Source organism: Bicyclus anynana, chromosome 6 (assembly GCF_947172395.1).
Source record: "Bicyclus anynana chromosome 6, ilBicAnyn1.1, whole genome shotgun sequence".
NCBI classification, from domain to species: Eukaryota; Metazoa; Arthropoda; class Insecta; order Lepidoptera; family Nymphalidae; genus Bicyclus; species Bicyclus anynana.
The window spans coordinates 17,495,132-17,516,984 of record NC_069088.1 but is presented as its reverse complement, the minus strand read 5'-3'; the positions used below and the strand labels follow the sequence as shown (position 1 = coordinate 17,516,984).

At 38.5% G+C, this 21,853-nt stretch overlaps 1 protein-coding gene across 2 annotated transcripts in view; it reads right to left on the bottom strand.

The window, feature by feature from the left end:
- Window positions 1–21,853, bottom strand: part of LOC112050562 (protein O-mannosyl-transferase TMTC1-like) — a 172,708-nt gene that overhangs the window by 14,035 nt on the left and 136,820 nt on the right. For both annotated transcript variants that reach the window (XM_052881908.1, XM_052881907.1), the window contains 6 exons: window positions 16,131–16,308; window positions 13,310–13,383; window positions 10,773–10,910; window positions 5,342–5,518; window positions 2,907–3,096; window positions 604–725 (listed from right to left, as the gene is read on the bottom strand). In XM_052881908.1, coding sequence (XP_052737868.1) covers window positions 604–725; window positions 2,907–3,096; window positions 5,342–5,518; window positions 10,773–10,910; window positions 13,310–13,383; window positions 16,131–16,308 — 879 coding nt within the window. The remainder of the gene's footprint in view (window positions 1–603; window positions 726–2,906; window positions 3,097–5,341; window positions 5,519–10,772; window positions 10,911–13,309; window positions 13,384–16,130; window positions 16,309–21,853) is intronic.

Here is a 21,853-nt window from a genome sequence, read left to right as displayed (position 1 = left end):
AGTTCTTCAGAAATCCTGCGCGATTTTTCGTGAAAAGAAGTAGCTGTTGTTCAATAACCTCTTTCATTTTCCAGTGAAAATCCCTTTAAAATCGGTTCAATCGTTCCAAAGATTAGCCCTGACAAACAGAAAGACAGACGGCCAGAAACAAAGAATACTCGTTTGTGTTTTGGTGTATAGTGTATATAAATGAGAGCACTTGAGAGAACACGGTTACTTTAAACTCACACATAAATGGTATTGTTGTAAATTAACCGCCTCGTTGCCACTAAGCCACAAAAGGTTACAACTGGAGCTTAGCCTGTGTGGCTTTGGATCTGCAGGTGCTGGGATCGGACTATGAAAAATTGAGCAATTTTTTTTTTCAGGCCTAGGGAAGTTGGTTGTGTTACACACCCAGTGCCTCGGAATATGCTTTCAGTCCACATCATCATAGTTACAGAATCAATAATTATCTAAGCCCGCCTACCCGCGTTACAGCAGAGTGGTAGATCTAATGCTCCGTATGCCCTCTCCTATGAAGACGGAGTTCTGGCTCTGTAGTGAATCGGTAAAATAATCATGATAACCTTTTCTATTAAGTTGATAGTAACTGTTACCCACCTCGGGATGTACAAGACCCTCTCAGCGATGACGAAGCCGACGGTGACGAGCAAGTTGCTAGCCGGCACGAACGGCACCACCAGCAGCAGCAAGCCGATCACTGCCGGCGTGTGCCTTTGTACCTAAACAACAACAATCGCAATCAGAATCGGTATCACAATCGAATTCTTATCAACGAATGGGAATCTTCTTTGGAATCGTCATCGTCATAGGAACTGAAATCACTATCCGTGTCATATCATATGAGAGAGAAAGAATCAAGATAGGTAGCCGAAAAAGCTGAAACCGGTAAGTGGTACGAGTATGCCCTTCTGACATATTATTTGTACCTTTTCCCGTGGAGACCCCTGGGCTACGGAGACGCAGTGCCAAAAAATTCTCCGAATCATTTCACAGCGGCTAGTTGCCTCGACTGGTGACAGAAGGTCTGGCTCATTTTTTGCACAAAGGATCAGCCTGGCTGTCCGACGCGGAAATGCAGACGATATTCTTGTTACCACGCGTGGGCATGATTTGGATAGTAATTAGGATAACTTAGTGTGACGGGACGGGTAGCAACAACAGTGATTTTGCCATTATTTTGTGGCAGAGGAAACACATTCAATTATGTAAATGTTGATGCATTCTTAAGGGATCCCTTTAGAATGTATCAACACTCACACAATAATTGCAACACAAATCATTATTGCTCAAAATCACTCACGCGACTGGCAGCGTGACGGTGTTTACGCTGCCTAACAAACAACTAGGCTCAAGCCATCAAATACCCTCTTATTTATATCAATACTGATACCTCCTCTCTACAATAACATAAATAATGAATGTTAATACCACCTGCAAACGAGGAACTTTTAACATTAGCTTAAGTTCCTTCTTTCCTTCGTCTTCCTCAATAAAATCGTAAAATATTGTCTATCAGAAAAAATAAAATATTGTCTATCAGACTTTTATTATCCAGCCATCCACGACGACGTCAAAGTTCTTTTCGTCGATATACGAGAAGAATACAAGCGGACCCGGTCAAAGTTCGCTTTGACAGTTACGCAACCAACCAATCGCAAGAAACTATCGGCGTTAAACAGAGTTTTACTCGCTTATACGTTAGCAAGTTTTGGCTGATACAAAAATTGTGATTTACCTTATTACTGTGGGGATTTTCATTAATTTCTCCTTATTCATACTGGTAATATACCGATACATAGAATTTCATAGAAATAAATACTAATCAAAATCGTCATTGAAATATCGGCAAACACGAAACAGTAAATAAAATTAGTCGTGCTGTATACGAATCAAAACGATTCATGTTTCCAATATAAATTCCCGATGGTATGTAAATATTTGAACGGTGTAGGCATTACCTACCAGTTATAACATCAATTCCGATTGCCAAAATATTCCTATTAATATTTTTAACAATGTTTACATAACGCTTAATAATATAAAGCTTCGTTAGGTATGTGTTAACGTGAAAACATGTGTATGTTTTGATTTATTTATTGACACGGGTGTCTGTATTATACAAATAAATAATAAATATTAAATCAAACCGTTATTGTTCCGATAATAATCGTTTCAGTAATTGAGTTACGAGCACAAAGAAGAATAATCTTTGTGTAAAGTTCTCAAGTAGGTAAATAAATAAAACAATCGGTTGTCTGTAAACGGTTTTGTCGGTTTACTGACGATAGTTGAACGTGACAACGTTATAAGAAAATACTGATGGAATGGTTGCATTTTTCAAAAGAAAATGTTCGTTTTTCTAAATTCTGTTTATTAATCTTCATAGACCAGAATATACTTAATTTCTTGTAAAAAAAAGTTGGCAACCCTAGAGCGAGGGAACGACGCATGACGTCATCTTTTTTCGAACGTGCAGCTGGCTTCATCGAATTATAAGACGTTGTCACGTCAGTAATAATAAGAGACTTAAGATAATAACGAATTACTTCAACCGACATGTGAAGTTTTCTTCTGTGGTTACAGAAGGCAGAACTTATGAAGATATGACGTTCCTCAGTTTTGAATGCCGTTAGGTGGCTAGCTGGTCTGGTTTGTAGAACGCTTCGGCTGAGGCTAGTTATCATCATACCGGCGAAGACGTACCGCCAAGCGATTTAACGTTCATGTAGAAACCGAAAGGGGTGTTTTTCATTCTCCTTCTACCAAGTTACCCGGCCTTCCATTTTAGATTGTATCATCACTTACCATCAGGTGAGATTGTAGTCAAGGGCTAACTTGTAAAGAATAATAATATGTTGTTTATATCTAAAAACAATGTTCCAACAGGCAAAGAGACTCACGTCCAAATCAGCAATGCATCGGTAGCCCAACAACAGGAGTGCCCCAAAGGCGGCACACGTGACAAAGTTCCGGGGGTCCCAGCCGCTGGTGATGAGCGGCACAGACCCCATCTGCCAGTCGTGGCTGAGGCTCCAGGGGCACAGCAGCAGCCACCAGTTGAACGCTGCCAGGTAGCAGAACGTCATCAATCTGCAACCATAATTTACCTTTTATATCTTTTTAATTACTAATTAATCCATGGAGAGCCGTGATAGCCTAGTGAAAATGGGATCTCCCTTCGTTTCGGAGGGTGTAGCATGTTTGACAACGGACTGAATATGGACGGAAATATCGGCACTACAAAATAATTCAAAAGATATAACAGGTTAATAAGTAAATATTACCAAGTATTTTTTCTATATTCGTATCCAATCAGAAAAATAAAAGCCTGCCAACACAATACTTGAAAAATATATACAATAGAATTTCATCTAATAACAACGAATTGTTTTTTGGATTGAGTGTAGTAGAATTGTTGATATAAAACAATAAAACGAATTGTGGTGTACATAGTTCACGTATTGCCGAAATAATTCTATATTCGCGTCCAAACTCATTGGCAGAATGGCAGCCGAGTTAAAGTTTACCCACCAACTTACAATAGAAAACAAATTAGTGCGAGTTAGAAGTTGGCAACGATACAATAGGACGTAAATTAATGTCAAGCGAAGCAGGATGAACTTTACAATGGCGTGTGAATTATAAATAGAGGTGCGCCAAAGAGCTATTAGAGAAAATAGAGATCTTTAGCGGAATTGGGAACCCCTTGACATGCGTTTCAGAGGGCCAAGGTTTGTTTTTCATCTCGGTTTAAGTAAACATTTTATATTTTCTATAGTGTTAGGTCTTGGCCATGGTTGGTAAACACCCTGCAGATAAGGCTTCCAGCGTTCCAGTATTAAATATACACTTAGAAGAAAAGAATCGTTGAATGTTCTCTTAGCCAATGCTCATTAAAGCCAACCAGCACTCGACTCCAACCACCTTGTCTCGAATGGTTAGTATTATTTAGATGGACGTACACTCACTACATCAACTCGCCGAGTTACCAGATCGCCAGATCGGTATGGATACGGTATCTTGTAACATTACACGCACAATGATTGCTTGTTTTATATTGTCTTGTATTGACTGGTCTATGTACGGGTCCCAAATATATGTAGTGGACCACTGTTTGCAAGCAATTCACGAAAGGACAACTTATTTCAATCATTGAAGCATTGGAAGTTTGTGAACTACGTGAAGTCCAGTCTTCGACTACGCAACCACCATGTTTAATTGGTGATTCATTGGTTGATATACGACGCCCCCAGTAGCATATAGCGTCATGCGTGGTATATCTTGTGAATGAACAAAGATCTCTTTCGCCCCAACGCAAAGAACTAGAGAGCAATATTTTCAATTGCGCAGTTATTGGTCGACGTTTGCCTTTCTTTCATCTCGAAATGGTGTGTATCTTAGGTCTACTACCGAAGCGTCCACTTGTGGTGGACCTTACGGTTCTGAACAGGTGCTAGTAAGCTCTAATGAGTCTTTATCTTTTATTTGTGAACCGGAATCTGCCCTTGTTTTACAATAGCGTATAAATTATAAAGTCTTTTGTTACTCGAGATACAACTTGGGAGAGTTTTTACAGCTAATTCTATTTATTCTCCGAAGTAATTGTGTTTAAATTCTTAATTAGAAAATTTTCCCAATTAGTATTAGTGAGCGATTGAGGCAATTTTGCGAACAAATTTCAATTTAAGCCCGAATTAAATTGTTTGACTCTGAATCTTTAATTTTCTCTTGACTTCAGAAAGTATTAAATGGAGTTACATGAAACAAAAAGATCATCGTCATCATATCATCATATTTAAAGATCAACTGGGGAACACATCTCCCCTCACTACTGCATAACAGAAAGATTTCGAGCTTAAAAAAAATCAAAAAAATCAAAAATTCAATCATCATTTATTTCAAGTAGGCGCAGTTTACAAGCACTTTTGACACGTCAGTTGACTATTTGTAAAGATTCTACCACCGGTTCGGAAGGCAGGTTCTGCTGAGAAGCCGGTATCTTCTCAGCAGAAACTCAACAGTTGCTCTTTTGAAATGAAAAAGTCATACAGTATTATAATTTACAAGTGATAACAATTTCTTATAGTTTTACTTCCTGTGTGGAGGTGGAAGCTGATCCAACGGCCTCCAAGCATCTTTAGATACTCCAATTTTCTTAGATATTCCAATGAGGTTCGTAAGACTTAATGTACTCAGAGGCACAATTATCCGCCCATTTTAAAATACTCGCTTCTTATTAAAGTTGGCCGTGGAAAACTGCAGGTTTCAGGGCAGATCAGCAGCCAGAGAGACACCAGCAGCCAGAGAGACACCAGCACCTTGGCGGTTGACTTACCTTACAACAAAACTGTGGTGGAAAGCTGCAGGGTTGTCCTGCGGTGAGAAGGTGGGCCAGGTTCCCTGCAGCAGCGCCAGTCGCACGCAGATCAGCAGCGAGAGCGACACCAGCACCTTGGCCGTTCTGATAGACAACCCAGCGCATTTCTTCTCGATTTTCAACGAGCATATTGATCTAAAACAATGGAATATACAATTAATTTATTACGAAACACGGCTAAAACTCAAGTTATACAACGACGGAGTGTGCCTGACTAATTTCGAATCTAAATGGGGCCCTCAGTCATGAGCTGGTTATTGCAACGTGGCACGATTCAAACATTGTCTAGCCACTCCGACGTTGCATCAAGTGAGTTTTAGTCGTGTTTCATAGTAAATTAATATTAATAACACTCACAATAGCCTAAATTCTAAAATGCAATATACTGTTACAAAACAAATTTTAATTAATACTTATAATACATAGGTAAATTGTTGCACAAAAGGCTAAGTTTACCCATATTCATTATCAACCCATATTCGGCTCACTACTGAGCTCGAATCTCCTCTCAGAATGATAGGGATTAGACCAATAGACTACCACGCTGAATTGGCAGACTTCACACACGCAGAGAATTAAGAATATTCTCTGGTATGCAGGTTTCCTCACGATGTTATTCCTTCATCATTTGAGACACATGCTATTTAATTTTTTAAATGTACCCAACGTTATTTATTATATTATATACTTGGAAAATAGATAGTCTGAATCCTTAATGATAGAAGAATGGATTGACAATCTTATGTTTTTGTAGAATGAGAAATCTGGTCGTCGCTGATTAGTGAGTTATGTTTGGAAGTCCAGCAGTGGACGTTAATCTGCTAATAATGATGATTCATATTTACTTGAAACTACTGTACAAATTCAACGGTTTTCTCAAGTATATCTAAATTAAACGGTTAGGTTAATCAAATATTACTTATTTAAATAAAATTGTTTTTAACGGAATGTTAAAAAAATAAATTCAACGCGTTCAACACACAGTCACAGGCGTTCGTTATAATAATTAATAACATTAATCACTAGTGATGTAAATTGAAACTCACATAAGCATATAATATAACGAGCGTGCGTGTTACATAAGCGACAAATTACATTAAAAGCAGTAAGTATGTCACTCCCAATAAATTATTTGGACTTAATGAGACAATCTCATCTCAAGCACTCGCGTCGTAATTTAGTACTTCAGTATCAATGACGGGGAACATTTTATTATGTACTGTACGTTTAAATTTAATACCAATTACTCTACTTGCGAAATACAACGTGAAATGTTTGAGAATTTGTATCATTTTTATATTTTATATGAAAATTAATAAAATATTTTGGTTTAATAGTTTGAGGACCTGATTGAACTAAATTCTAGAATGCCGTGGAGTGTAGTTCTAAAAACCGGGATGTATGCAGAGGGCTCGGAACGTTTGTATACCTAACTAGCGGACGCCCGCGACTTCGTCCGCGTGGAATTTAGTTTTTCACAAATAATTTGGGAACCATGGATTTTTCCGGGATAAAAAGGAGCCTATGTATTAATCCAGACTATAATACATCTCTACTTCAAATTTCAGGTGATTTGGTTCAGTAGCCGAAGCGTGAAAGAGAAAACATTCATACCATCAAAATCATAAGGTTTTCGCAAATCTCGGGAATCCATGGGTTTTTCCGGGATAAAAAGTAGCATATGTGTTAATCCAAAGTAAAATCTTTTTCCATTCCAAATTTCAGCCAAATCGCTTCAGTAGTAGCGGCGTTAAAGAGTTAAACATCCAAACAAAAATCATTGGACATTGGAGTCCCAAGGTGTTGCTATGGTGACCCCGATCTGAAGAGTTGTCTATGAACCGATGACATCTTGCGATCCGAGACAATGGTGTTTGGAAGTCTTTACAAAGTCCTACGAGTATGTCCAGCATCGGATGTCCATTGCCTAATGAAACATCACATTCATCGCCAACCATACTCAACCATAGCAACGCTTCGTGGCAGCAGAATTAAACTTAGTGGCAGTAGGTACTTTCGCGGACGCTACTACATTCTTTTTCGGTTTATTTTATTTATTCTTCTTTATTATTCAACAAAATACAAATTGGAATTAAGCCTAACTAAATTAAAAACTAAAACAAAACGTGTGCGTCTCAGGACGCTCGACCTAAGTGATAACTTAAACTGCCGTGTAAACCCAAAACACTGTAACTTCAGTTACAGTGTTTTGGGTTTATAGCGCTAATTTGACTAATTTTGATGAGCTTTATACCCCAATCAAAAAAAAATTGAATTTTTTTAAATATTTATGGAGATATAAGTATACCAACAAGACTGTAATTCAAAAAAAGTCATAGTTTATAAAAGCATAAAACTGTAATTTGAGTTACAGTATTTTGGCTTTACTTATTTCGCGAAACAAAAATTACAGTGTTCTCCCTAGCCAATAGTTTTTGAGCCATCAAATGGAGCATTTTAGCCTGCGGGAAGTTCCTACATTCAGTGGCCGTTTGGCAATGCGTGTGAGTGAACGCTACAGTTAGGTTATAAAAGATATTAGTGCGTCGGGTAATTTACTTTGGATAAAGACAAAACGAAAAATTATTACAAAACAATATACAACATTATAATTACTCCACGATGGCGTCAACATTAAACCATGTTTTGATTGAATAGGAGAATATTAATAAGAAAGAATGTTCTTGAGGCTAACAGGCCATACGATAAGGAGATACGGTCAAACAGACCATTGAGCTTGACAACTCCTATAAGAATTCAGAGTTTATTTTCGAATCTCGCTATGATATAAGTCCTTTAATACCACTAAGCCCTCCACCAAGCCCATACCCCAGAAAAATCAAACAAGCGATGAAAAAACAACCAGAAAAATTAAACAGCCCCAACAGACTATCAAAATTGGAACATTTAACGTAAAATCTGTAACAAAAACAGAAAAAATTATAGAACTAACATACAATATATTTATGTAGGGCTGCATAATCAAAAATACAAAGGTGAAACAATCGGCCAGAATGGAGTTGGTTTTTTAATAAAAAAAGAACTTAAATGTTAAATTACAAGCTTTTTAGCACATTCAAATCGGGTTGCGCTACTAAAATTGAAATACGGCAACCAACTGCTTACAATAATACCTACAAATATACGCACAAACTAAAAACTCTGTAGATGAAGAAATCAACTCATTCTACGAAATGCTTCGGGTTGCTCAAAGCCAGGCAGGAGAAAACATCGTCGTTATCGGTGATTTTGACGCAAAAGTTGGTTAGTCCAAAATAGAAAACCTTGTATAGGGAATATTCGGATATGAAAAGAGAAACGAAGGAGGAGATATACTCATTGGAACATAGAATATCAATTATGAACTCTTTCTTTAAAGCTCGAGCAAATCGAAAATGAATCTGACTCTCGCCATACGGCAAAGAAACGAAATCGATTTTATTTTGTCTAATCACCGATCGAAGATAAGAAACGTAGAGGTGCCATGGCCCTACCAACCTAGAGTACTAGGTTTTAAAATATACCAACCGGAAATGCAACATGTAGAAGAAGATATCCAATTTTCTTACAAACTAGCTGACACTATTATCACCAGCCTCCCACGTTGATATAAGAATACAGAACTAAATACTATAGACAAAATACTCTGTGAAACTATGCGAATTCTTCTTACAAGACGAACTGAACTTATGAAAACTAAACAAAAATCTAAAGAAATGGCAGAAGAATTGAGACAATTGTTAAAGCTTCAAGAAAATCAATCAATAATGACTACAAACAGTAACAAAACAATAGAGAACATAAAAGACTACAGCACGAAAAAAGCCTCAATAAAAAAAAGAAGTGACCACACACAAAACCTGGATCCAAAACTTGAAACTGAAACTAAAACTAGACAAGATATCATGAACTTCGCTACAGATTTCTACATACACTTAAATAATAATACATCAAACACAATATCTTGTTCTAGAACCAAAGATTCAATAGGAAGCCCTCCAGACATATTATGTGATGAACCTGTGGTTGAATATGGAAGTTAGCAAACACATTCAAAAACTCAGAACAGATAAAAGCCCTGCTGCCATGTTAGCCCGTCCACTATATGCCTATGAACAATAACACAAAAAATACAGTATTTCAGTTAAACATATTGAAGAGTTATAAAGCCAAGAAACTGTAACTATAAATAGAGTGTTTTGGTTTGACAAGTAAGCTTAATTTGTTACGCTTTTGCTATGACAATACAAGTATATAAAGATTATTGCAAATGTATTTACAGGATTGCCCTAAAACTTAAACTAATTGCTACAATTAATTGAATCTAATTAATTATTAGATCTAATTAAGAATCCTTTACATCCATCACAATTAATCATCTTTACATCCATTGATGACGACGAAAAATCCTTTATTGTCGGAGAGGTGTGAATGTATTTTGACAGCTGCATCATAGAAACTTTTATGTGGTCGTAAAATCAGTTCAAAGTTCGCTCTATCAAGTTCTATATCCCGCGCCACGAAACAAGTCCCGTAGACGCGGCGCTAATGTCTTAATGGGGCTTATTGTCATTTGATAATGGCGATCTTATTGACAATGCGCTGTCAATTTTAGTTCCGGTTTTAGACGCGGGACTTCTTTCGTGGCCTGAAGTCTAGTGTCAATCGTGCCAACGCCAGCTGTAACCCATTACGTTACCAAGCGATTTACCATATGAAGTTATACTTCAAAACCAAATGACAAAAAAAACATTAACGGGTTGTTAAACATATTACATTATTATTGTGTGAGTATACATAACTGTTAAAGGCAATTGGTATTAAACATTTGATAGAACATATTGACAAAATAATCTTACTTCAAAAGCCCATGATTTCTGATATCGCTGGAATGTTTGCGAATTTAATAGGATTTAAAATTTGAATACGACAAACTGAAATGGAAACCTTTGTCACAGATATCGAACTCTGAAATCATAGGAGAGAAAAGCTATTACAATTATTAGTAAATCGTAACGAACGAATGAGTTATTTATTATTGAGGAGGTACTATATTTTACAGGCAGGTGATAATGTTGAATTCATTAAAGAGCACGATGAAGAGACGTGATAGCCCAGTGGATATGACCTCTGCCTTCGATTCAGAGGGCGTTGCACCTCCAACTTTTCAGTTGTAGTGTGTAAAAATTTAATATCACGTGTCTGAAAAGGTGAAGAAAAAACATCGTGAGGAAACCTGCATACCGGAGAATTTTCTTAATTCTCTACGTGTGTGATGTCTGCCAATTTGCAATCGGCCAGCGTGGTGGACTATTGGCCTAACCCTTCTCATTCTGAGAAGAGACTCGAGCTCATCAGTGAGCCGAAATGAATGAAAATGATGATGTACCTTTTAACTAGCGGCCAACACCGGAAGAAGTCTATGGTGAGGTTCAAGAGCAGAATGGTGACTCCAGTCTCCTTCGCGAGCATGCTCAGCGCGCCGAGCACGATGCTCAGCCAGATGCTCTTCTTATTGTTTATTGGTCTAGAACAAACAAAACGAACTTTAAAACAATATAAATAACTAGCAGGCTCGGTGAACTTCACATTTGCATCTAATAAAAACACGATTCTTCGATTGATCCTCTAGATAATCACAAATATTTTTTTTAACTCTTAATGCAAGTTGTAGATATACAAAAAAAACTTACGAACTATACTTAATGTTTCCACTTAATAATATTTGTGTTATATATCTTATATTTATTTGAAATTGGTAATATTTATTAAGTCAAGAATGAATAGGCATCTTCTAATCAAGCGCATACCACCATAGGCTGCATCATCGTTTACATTTAGTCTTGATTGCAGGCAAACGCTATATACCTATATCAAAAAGAAAATCGAAGATTTTACTGGGTTTTCTGTATAATATTTTTTATGTACACTTCCCACAGTACTAACTCCGTTTCACTTAGTACCGTTCCACGTCCCGCCCATCGCCCGTTTTATAAATGACCGCAAAATTGCGGGTTACGGCTGACTAGAACAAAGACCATTATACTTTCCCGATATTTAGGCTGATTGAGTGAAATATAATGTGGCAACTTTAGAAACGATTTGCGGAATGACTCAGCCTTGTTATTAAGAGCCCCGTTTGATAATGAGGTTTTTTACTTTGTGTTTTACCATTCTTTTTGCTTTATCTTTCTCTTTATGGTAAAATAAACCTATACTTTCATGATATTTATTATAATTACTAATACTGTAACTCTGCGTGATGGAATCAGAAATGAGAAGATCCGCAGAAGAACTAAAGTCACTGACATAGTTCAACGAGTTATGAAGCTGAAGTGGCAATGGGCACATAGTTCGAAGAGCCGATGGACGTTGGGATCCCAAAGTTCTGGTATGGCGACCCCGCACTAGTAAGCGCAGTTTTAGTCGACCCTCCCACTAGGTGGAGTCGCAGAGATTCGCTGGATGTTTGGAATCGTGATGTTTGGAAGTCCCTACAAAATGCCTATGTCCTGCACTGGACGTCCATCGGCTGATATGATGATTGATCATCGTCCATCTATGTACTCGTACGCACGGGAGGAAACGCGCGGGGAGCCGGAGGACGGCGCACGGCAGCGGAGGCGCGCGCCCGGGACAGGCACTCTGTATTCGGATCCACTTACCGATGTACTGATTATAAATTATACGTTTAATCCTTCTATACAGTCTAATCATTTTACATATACGAACGTCCCAGTACCAACAATGATGATGATGATGACTAATACTGTTTGACTGATGGAGGCCACATAGGCTTACCATTGGACCTAATCATTTGGAATTATCAGTTCAAGTAAAAAGTCTCTATAGCTACACAGTAATAGAGACGGACATTGGTCGTGATAACAAACACATGGACAATATGATTTTCTTGAAAAAATATAACAAGCGGCACACCCTACGCTCCCTATAAATGGCGTTTACATATTTTACGCCATTAAACGACGGTTGTCTGTAAATGCCAGCCCAACTGCCGCCGTGGAAATTCATCCATGGCGTTTACTTACACAAGTGACAATTTACTTTTGATGTTATTTCAGAAGAGGGTTTTTATAAAGAAACAATAATAACTACGTTTTACATTCCATAGTCCAATATTATTTAGTTTTATTTACAGAACGTAAAAGATACCTTTTTTTTTTCTACTACAGAACAGAAAGACGTCGCGAAAGGTGGTATCCATATATTGTCCAGGCAACTCGTACGAAACGATTTGCATCCACATTTCTAATTCGCACAGCAAAAATTTTGAATGCCCTTCCGGTGTTAGTGTTTCCTGACACTTATAATTTAAGCACCTTCAAAGCAAGAGTAAATAGGCATCTTCTAGGTAAGCGCGCTCCAACTCAGACCGCATTAACGCTTTCCATCAGGCTTCACTGTAGTCAAGCGTCAAGCTAAACTGCATAAAAAAACGTTTTTTTTCTGATTGTGTAAATGCCGTAGGCTCCTTATGGGACCTCAGTGGCGTCACCGGGGGATCATAAAAAAACCTGTATTTTGATTCTTGCTTGCTAGACTAGCAAATGTCCAGCGCCGGTTTAGTTCAAGCTCGTTGGATATTTTTTGCCTATGTTAAGCTAAAGTCCAGCCGCTCAGAGACTGCGTTTGAATGGGCGATGTCAAAAGTCAAAAAGTCAAAAGTCTGCGCTGTTTCAAGGTTATGCCAACTGTTAGTGATGAGACAAAATAACGAGGAGGTACCTAATTGAGTATGTTTGTCCCATTCGATTATGACCTGTCAGAACTGCAATCACTGAGCGGCCGGACTTTAAACATAAAGTATGTGCTATAGCTATTGGAAATTTGGTTGTTTTAATTAGATATTCACAAAACAGATGTTGAGTAGTATCCGTTTAAAAAATATTATACATCTTTTCTTACCTGTGGTAAACTAGTAGTGAAGATAAAAAAAATATACACGCAAGTACATCCGCTCTGCCCACTACTCCCGCCACCTGAGAACAATTTAAAATCCTTTTAGCAGACTCAGAAATGGATTACAAAAGTAAGGAAGTGACGTCATATCCTGCTCAGACTACTTATTTCTTATTTATATGAAGTTTGTGATCTGTGATGTGAATGTAAGGCAAAATGGAGTAACATACTTAAATTTCTCAAATTCATAGCCACGCCTTGACTTCATAGTCTAGCTCTTGTCCTAGCTCTCTCTTCTAGTCCATAGCTTAGGTCAAAAGGAACCAACTGGGAAATGATACCTACATGTTGTCAGCGATACAAAAAATAGTCATAGAAAACCTTTCATCTAATAAAAAGGTACTGATGCCGAGGAATAGAATAGTACATGGGCAAAGCAATAGCTAGTTAAAGGTTAGTTGATGGTTGATGATGAAGATGTTTATTTTGATAATGATAAGCTAAACTTACTCCTTCTACATGCTGTAGCAAGCGACAAGCGCACAGTAAAGTGCAGCAAAGGGTCGCTACAGACGTGCAGAGGCGACAAGCGCACAGTAAAGTGCAGCAAAGGGTCGCTACAGACGTGCAGAGGCTGTATGTAGCAAGCGACAAGCGCACAGTAAAGTGCAGCAAAGGGTCGCTACAGACGTGCAGAGGCTGTAGCAAGCGACAAGCACACAGGATGTAGTAAAGTGAAAAAAGGGTTGCTGCAGACGTGCGATAATGACGAAATAGTTTTCAATGAGTGTTCAACACGTGGTAACAAACTGAGGGCATAGTGGCAGTTTGATACTGTTACTCGCGTAAACGTAAACGCGAATTTATAAGTAATTGAAACAGTTGTGCAGTAGAGCCACTAGATGGCGCTGTTTCAATTCCTTATAAATTTGCGTTTACGTTAACGCGATACACAGTACACAGTACGAAACAAATAACAGTATGAAAATATTGAAAACTCCCACTAGGCACACTGACGATGACAATTACGGCAAACAGCAGCCCGGCGAGTGTAGCAAAAGGTCACTGCAGACGCGCAATGCTGATGCAGTAGCAAGCGAGGAGCGCATCATCATCATCATCATATCAGCCGATGGACGTCCACTGCAGGACATAGGCCTTTTGTAGGGACTTCCAAACATCACGATACTGAGCCGCCTGCATCCAGCGAATCCCTGCGACTCGCTTGATGTCGTCAGTCCACCTGGTGGGGGGTCGGCCAACACTGCGCTTACTAGTGCGGGGTCGCCATTCCAGCACTTTGGGACCCCAACGTCCATCGGCTCTTCGAACTATGTGCCCCGCCCATTGCCACTTCAGCTTCGCAACTCGTTGAGCTATGTCGGTGACTTTGGTTCTTCTGCGGATCTCCTCATTTCTGATTCGATCACGCAGAGATACTCCTAACATAGCTCGTTCCATCGCCCGCTGTGTGACTCTAAGCCTTCTTATGAGGCCCATAGTTAGCGACCAAGTCTCGGAACCATAGGTCATCACTGGCAACACGCACTGTTCGAAGACTTTTGTCTTCAGGCACTGAGGAATTTCGGACGAAAAGAGGTCGCGAAGCTTCCCGAATGCAGCCCAGCCGAGTTGGATTCGACGGTTCACCTCTTTCTCGAAATTGGACCTACCTAACTGGATCATATGTCCTAGGTATATGTATTCGTCTACAATTTCGAGTGCAGCGTTCTCAACTATAACTGGGTGGAGCGATACATGAGCATTACACATTATTTTTGTTTTGCCCATGTTCATTTTCAGGCCCACCTGTTGAGAAACGCTGCTGAGGTCATTGAGCATGGTACTAAGGTCATCCAGAGTCTGTGCCATGATGACTACATCATCCGCGAACCGCAGTTGAGTGATGTACTCGCCATTGATGTTGATGCCAAGTCCGCTCCAGTCCAGAAGCTTAAAGACGTCTTCCAGTGCGGCGGTAAATAGCTTCGGAGAGATCACATCTCCCTGACGCACTCCTCGCTGCAACTGGATTGGCCTCGTAGTCTGATCCTGAATACGGACTGACATAGTGGCGTTTTCGTACAAGCACTTCAACGCTTGGATATACCTGTAATCAATTCGGCATCTCTGCAATGACCTTAGCACAGCCCAAGTTTCCACCGAATCGAAGGCTTTCTCATAGTCCACAAACGCTAAGCAAAGTGGCTGGTTATACTCGTGAGTCTTCTGTATAACCTGCCGCAGCGTATGGATGTGGTCTATGGTACTAAAGCCTTTTCGGAAACCGGCTTGTTCGGGAGGCTGGAAGTCGTCAAACCTATTAGCGAGACGATTCGTGATGACTCTCGAGAACAATTTGTAAACATGGCTTAGCAGCGAGATGGGTCTGTAATTCTTCAGCAAGGTGTTGTCACCTTTTTTGAAGAACAGAACCACCACGCTCCTATGCCACGCCTCAGGCGTCGTGCCCTCGTGAATGACGGAATTGAACAATCGCTGAAGGACTTTAAGTATCGGTTTTCCACCCGCTTTCAGGAGTTCTGCTGTGATTCCGTCCTCACCTGGCGCCTTATTGTTCTTCAGGTGTTTGAGAGCCACACTAATCTCGTATAGGCTGACGTCCGGGATATCTTCGGTATAGTGTCGGGTCAACTTGGCTCTGGGGTCTTTAGCCAAATTGGCAACAGGCTGCTGAGTAGTCGTGTATAGCTGTCCATAGAACTTCTCGACCTCACTTAATAACTCGGGCTTGGAAGAAATTAGATTACCGTGTTCGGAGGAGCGCATAGCACGTGGTAATAAACTGTTGATAGAAAAAACTTACTGCTTCTGTATGCACAGGGTGTACTGCAAACAGCAGCGCGGCGAGTGCAGCAAAGGGTCGCTGCAGACGCGCGATGGTGACGCAGGTGCGTGCGACTAACGCGCAGCACGCAGCGTGCAGGCACACGTTGCAAGCGTGCCACCACCACGGCCTCAGCCCCGCTAGAGCATAGTTTAACCTGTAACAACAACAAAGCACTGGATCACATATTTAGTTGAACGGGGAATCAAACAAAAACAATCATCTTTAACTAGCTATCGCATCCTGATGGATAATTTGATAACTTAAACACCAAATTGTATAAGATAAAGTCAAATACGTCAAGTGTCTATGTTTTACAAGTTCATTGGATGATGTGAAAAAATATTTCATAAAAAACCATTTTTTATCAATTTTTCGACCAATAGTGACAATTTATTACAAATTTTATATAGGTATAAAATTAAGTACATTTACTGACTTTTTGGAATCTATAAGGTATGCTAAAGAAGTGTTAACCACGTGAGCGTAAATCCTATAAAGTTATATTATACAAATACCTCAGCTTTGAGCGAGAAAACTATTAAGTTCCGAAATATGAGGACTATATTACGAATGCAACTTTACAACCTCAGAGAGCTTTAAACTTTGGACCGAATATGTGACTTATAAAGTGTATAGAAACGAAACTATTTGTTTAAAAGCAACTGCAGTTTAATACATCCACAACGTGCAACGTATTTCAAAACCATTTCCTAGACAGCGAGAATTGTGTGTCGCTTCTAAATTGTCTTAGTGCTACGTCACCAGACGCTCCGGGAGACATGCATATTTAAGAAACTGCAGCGTTCCAGGAAATTATAAGCAGTTAGACTTTGCAGCGCGGCAGTGCAACGAAAATGCAGTTAAATTTTAAACGAAAACAACAACCGTTTCACTTTGACAGTATCTCTAATGCAGTTGTACGTTTACCCTATTTTATAATGGGGTAAAGCGAGATCGATTTTACATTTTTGGAAACCTAAAACTAACTTTTAAAGTTGTACATTTTTATTAACCGCCCACGCAAAAAGAGGTTTATAAGTTTGACGTGTCTGTCTGTTTTTTGTCAGTCTGTCTTAGGCATCATAGCTCCAGAACGGATAAAGCGATTTAAATTTAGCTTATTTTGTATTAAAGGTGACTTACGTGCGAGTGTTCTTAGACATGTTTGATGAAAATCGGTTGAGCCGTTTAAAAGTTCTGGTGGGTAAAGGTGTGGAAGAATAACTGAATTTCTGCAAATATACTCGAGTGCAAGAGAATATTGATGACTTGATTAGAGCGTAATTAATGATTTCACGACCTTCGGGGGGCTTTTCAAAATGTTCAATTTTATGGCGGTCCTGGCTTCGATCCCCGACGTACAAAGACTTACCGCCAAGCAATTTAGCTTCCGGAACGTTCGTGTAGAAACCAAAAGGGGTGTGGATATAATTCTTACTTATAACAAATTAGCCCATTTCCATCTTAAATTACATAATCTCTTCCCATCAGGTGAGATTGTAGTCAAGGGCTTACTTGTATAAAATAAACAAAGAAAAAAATAAACGCTTTAACTTTTATAAAAATACGGGTATGTTTATGACGAGAGACGTTCTAGTGTAATATTTTTGAATTCTCAACCGCGTGTATCGAGGCAAAAACAACTTTACCAAACAGTCAACAATCAAAATTCCCGTCTCAAGTTAGTTGACGTTAGTTTTTGTCGAGGAGCAAGCCAGAGTTGCGAATAGTTGGAGTGTGGAGAGGAATGTTAAGGGCCACTTAGTTCGGCCATCTTTGCTCCAAACTTTACTATGACAAGAGATGAAGTTTGTCCTAACTTGTACTTCCTTGTAGTGAATTATTTTAAAGTGGACGACGCTGCAATTTGCTTACGGATTTTGGTTACAAATGTGGAGCACCACTTAGCATAACTTAGCCACGTCACAATTTTCGTAGTATGTATATATACTAATACTAGCAGACGTTGTGCGATTACACGCGCGTGGTTCCCGTTCTCGTAGGAATACAGTGATATACATATAACTTATAGCCTTCCTCGATAAATGGGCTTTCTAACACTGTAAGAATTTTTCAAATCGGACCAGTAGTTCCTGAGAATAGCGCGTTCAAACAAATATTAGTATAGAAGTATTCGAGAAAATGTTCGAGAAACGTTTTCCTTACACAAAGTTATTGAAAATAATGAACAGAAGCAAACAACAGAAACACACATAAAAAAGATAGACTCTACTAAATGAAAAAATAACATTGTATCCAAGGACTATTTTATTAACTGATCGGTTTGAAGATACAGATTCGGGCTTTTACTAAAAAGTTGGAAGAAAATAAAACCCATAGCCCAACTCAAACTACATCGTGATCTACAGACTCATCACTGAAGGTAGCTACGTGATTTGAGTCGCTAAAACCTCGTCTCCATCATCCAAAGCCACTTTGTCTAAGCATTAAACCAGCAACGTTACTCATTAAACTTTGCGTAAAAATCCCTATTTAGTCAACAAAGCACATCTCAGGACTCAAACGTGTCTCCGCCAAATATATGAGAATATCACAAACACAGCCATCATAATTTTATTTCCGAAGTGTGTATCTTACAAACTCCCATCGCCTGGTTACTATTGAGAATTTCTTGCGAAAATACAGTATATTACATATCTCGATCTAAGTATCAAACCCAGGATCGTATCATATTTAGCCACATATGCTCACTACGAAACTAACGAGACAGGTTATTGTTTAAACACTATGTGTCTAATACGGAATTCAACCCCGTCATTGTTAAAGAGTCAAACAGAAAATCCTAGTAGGTAGTCTAAGGTAGAGTCCTCACCCGTCGTCAATTGACGTAATTACCACAAGCTTCTTGTTAGATAAAAAGAGGAATATAAAAAAAATTTAAAAACTGACTGTTTCAGAATAAAGCACATCTCAGCACTCATCCATGACACCGGCAAAAATATGTAAATATCACAAACAGAGCCATCACAAGCCGGTCGCGGCTAATTTAAATTCCGAAGTGGGTATCTCACAACTCACTCGCTGTCAGTTAGATTTATTCCCGCTTACGTGAGCGCCGATAAGGGCCGGATGAAAAGTCTGCGAAGGCTTCATGAGCGATGTACTCTTTACCGCGGAAATTACTGTTATACGTCATGTACCTGTAGGTTTTTGCCGGGACACTGTTCGATTGGATTCGTTCTACGGTTAACATGAAAAAGTAGTTTAGGAATTGGAACAGACAGAATATATTAAAACAGACGGTGTTGTGTTAGCATATATATTAGGTCTGGCTTGTAAGCCTTTCAACACATTAGGAATTATTTTCAGGTATTCCTTGCAAAATTTAGAAAAATGATAAAAAATAATAAAGCATTTCGTAATTGCTTACATATTTTGTCAAATCTATGAAAATGTAATAGAAAAATATTGATAAATATAGATAATATTTTGTCTGTAACATAAAATAACATATAAGTTGCAATAATTACAAAACACAGGTGTGTGATGATGTGACGTATTATTAAATAAAAAGATTATATGCATAATAATAAATACAAAAAACAAAAAACAATTTCGACGTCTTTACAGATGGAAACAAAATTCATTAAAATTAACCATATTTCTACTATACTAACAGTTATACTGTTGTAGTTACGAATAAAAAAATAAATAAAAATAGAAAAGTCAACCGGATAAAAAAACCATTCATTGCAGTATTGTCTCACAGACTTTAAAATATCACTGGCATAACAGAATGTTCTCCGAAGTTCCAATACCGCTTCAATTGTTATCGCAAGTAATCTTGATACTTTAGTTTCAATCGAGACTGTATGTGTTCGTAATGCAGTTCCAATATTGAAGGGATAACATCGCATTTTCTCAATCACTACACACGCGTCAGTGAACGATGGCCCGATCTCGGAGCAATCGGGGGGGATTCAGACGAAACCTCCGCTTCGTTAGGAGGCGCCACACGTCGGCGTTTCGTTAAAACAGGCTGTGTGCGCCGTTGGAATACAACATTTGAGATATACACATTCTACGTACTTTAACCCTTAATTACTCGCACAAAGAAAAATCACATTTGTACTCGCACGGGGTCATAGAAGACTCCAAATTGTGAAAATTATTTTATAATAAACTTACTAGCGAATCCCCGCAATTTCATCCGCTTTTCAATCTGGCTCTCTCGCAAAATCCGTTCTTAACTTTAAACAACCTCCCTAACTTAAATATTTGTACGTCAAACGATTTTCGAGATGTAGTTGATAATAATTATTATAAATGAATTATAGATACATTATAAACTATTTTATTAGCATTGAATTAGTTTTTTCCGGTTATAGTTTCATAAAGTATGGCATTATATCTGCAGATTATAATATATCCTCTACCGTTTAAGTTTACCTAATTTCAATTTTTGGTTATTTTATTAAATGCACAGAAAAGATCAACTTTTCTTATTACAGTATAGATAGATAGCTGATTCTTAAAATATTGTAATTCATCCTGAACAGACTACAATTCATAATTGTAGTTCGTTCAGGATGAGGTCAGGCAATTGTAACACAAAGTCTTATAAAGATTTTAGCTCAATTGTCGGTTCGATCTATTTTAATATTGAAAATTTTTAAAAGCACAATATAGAACTGTAACAACAGCCATTAGAAAAGCTGAGGACCGGACTGTGTGGAGGAGAATCGTTAACAACGCATCGAAGGGACTGCAGTGCGGACACGACCTTCAGCAATGAAGAATGCGACCAAGAAGAGATAGAACTGGAATTTTATATTGATCTAATTTATAGGAATAATCTTTAGTTGCCTATATCAGTGGCGTGGAGGCTTAAACCGAATTTCGCCTGCATTCTGCCAGCAGAGACTTGCTGAAATTTGTTACTTTTTCAATGCAGCGCGCGCCGTGTCACGGCTGCGGACTGAAAAAGTTAGCTTAAAAATTGTCGCACCATTTTCTACGAGTGCTGGCTTTAAAAGTTCCCTCCCAAATTAGCGAAGCTTCAAGTAATAATAGCATTATGTCGAGTGTGTACGTATTTACCTACCTTGAAATTTAAAATAGGAACGTTCTAGTGATTTAGTTCGAATTTGATACCAAACTGACGGCCGCGCGGCGCGGTGGGTAGTGACCCTGCTTTCTGCATTCACAGCCGTGGGTTCGATTCCCACAACTGGAAAATATTTGTGTGATGAGCTTGAGTGTTTTCCAGTGTCTCTGTGTATTTATACATTATATAAGTATTTATATGTAGTATATAATTGTATATTAATATTATAATCTTAGCACCCATAACACAAGCTACTCTGTATGCTTACTTTGGGGCTAGATAGTGATGTGTATTGTTTAAGTATATTTATTTATTTATAAACTGTAAGCTTAGGTACCTACATTTCTTCAAAAAGTGCGCAGTAAAAAAAGTATATTGAAATCTTGGTATACTATAAAAATATTGAACCTTTTTCTTAGTGTGTATGTAGAGAGTAATCTCGAGAACATTTTATAAATTATTTTCAACTAGCAGACGGCGCGCGGTTTTGCCTGCGTAGTTCCCGTTCTTGTAGGAATACGGGGATAAAAATATAGCCTACAGCACTTGGGGAAAGTTAAGCTTCCCAACAGGGAAAAAAATTTTCAAATCGCTTTATTTCCGCATTATAATATTAGTATAGATAAATAGA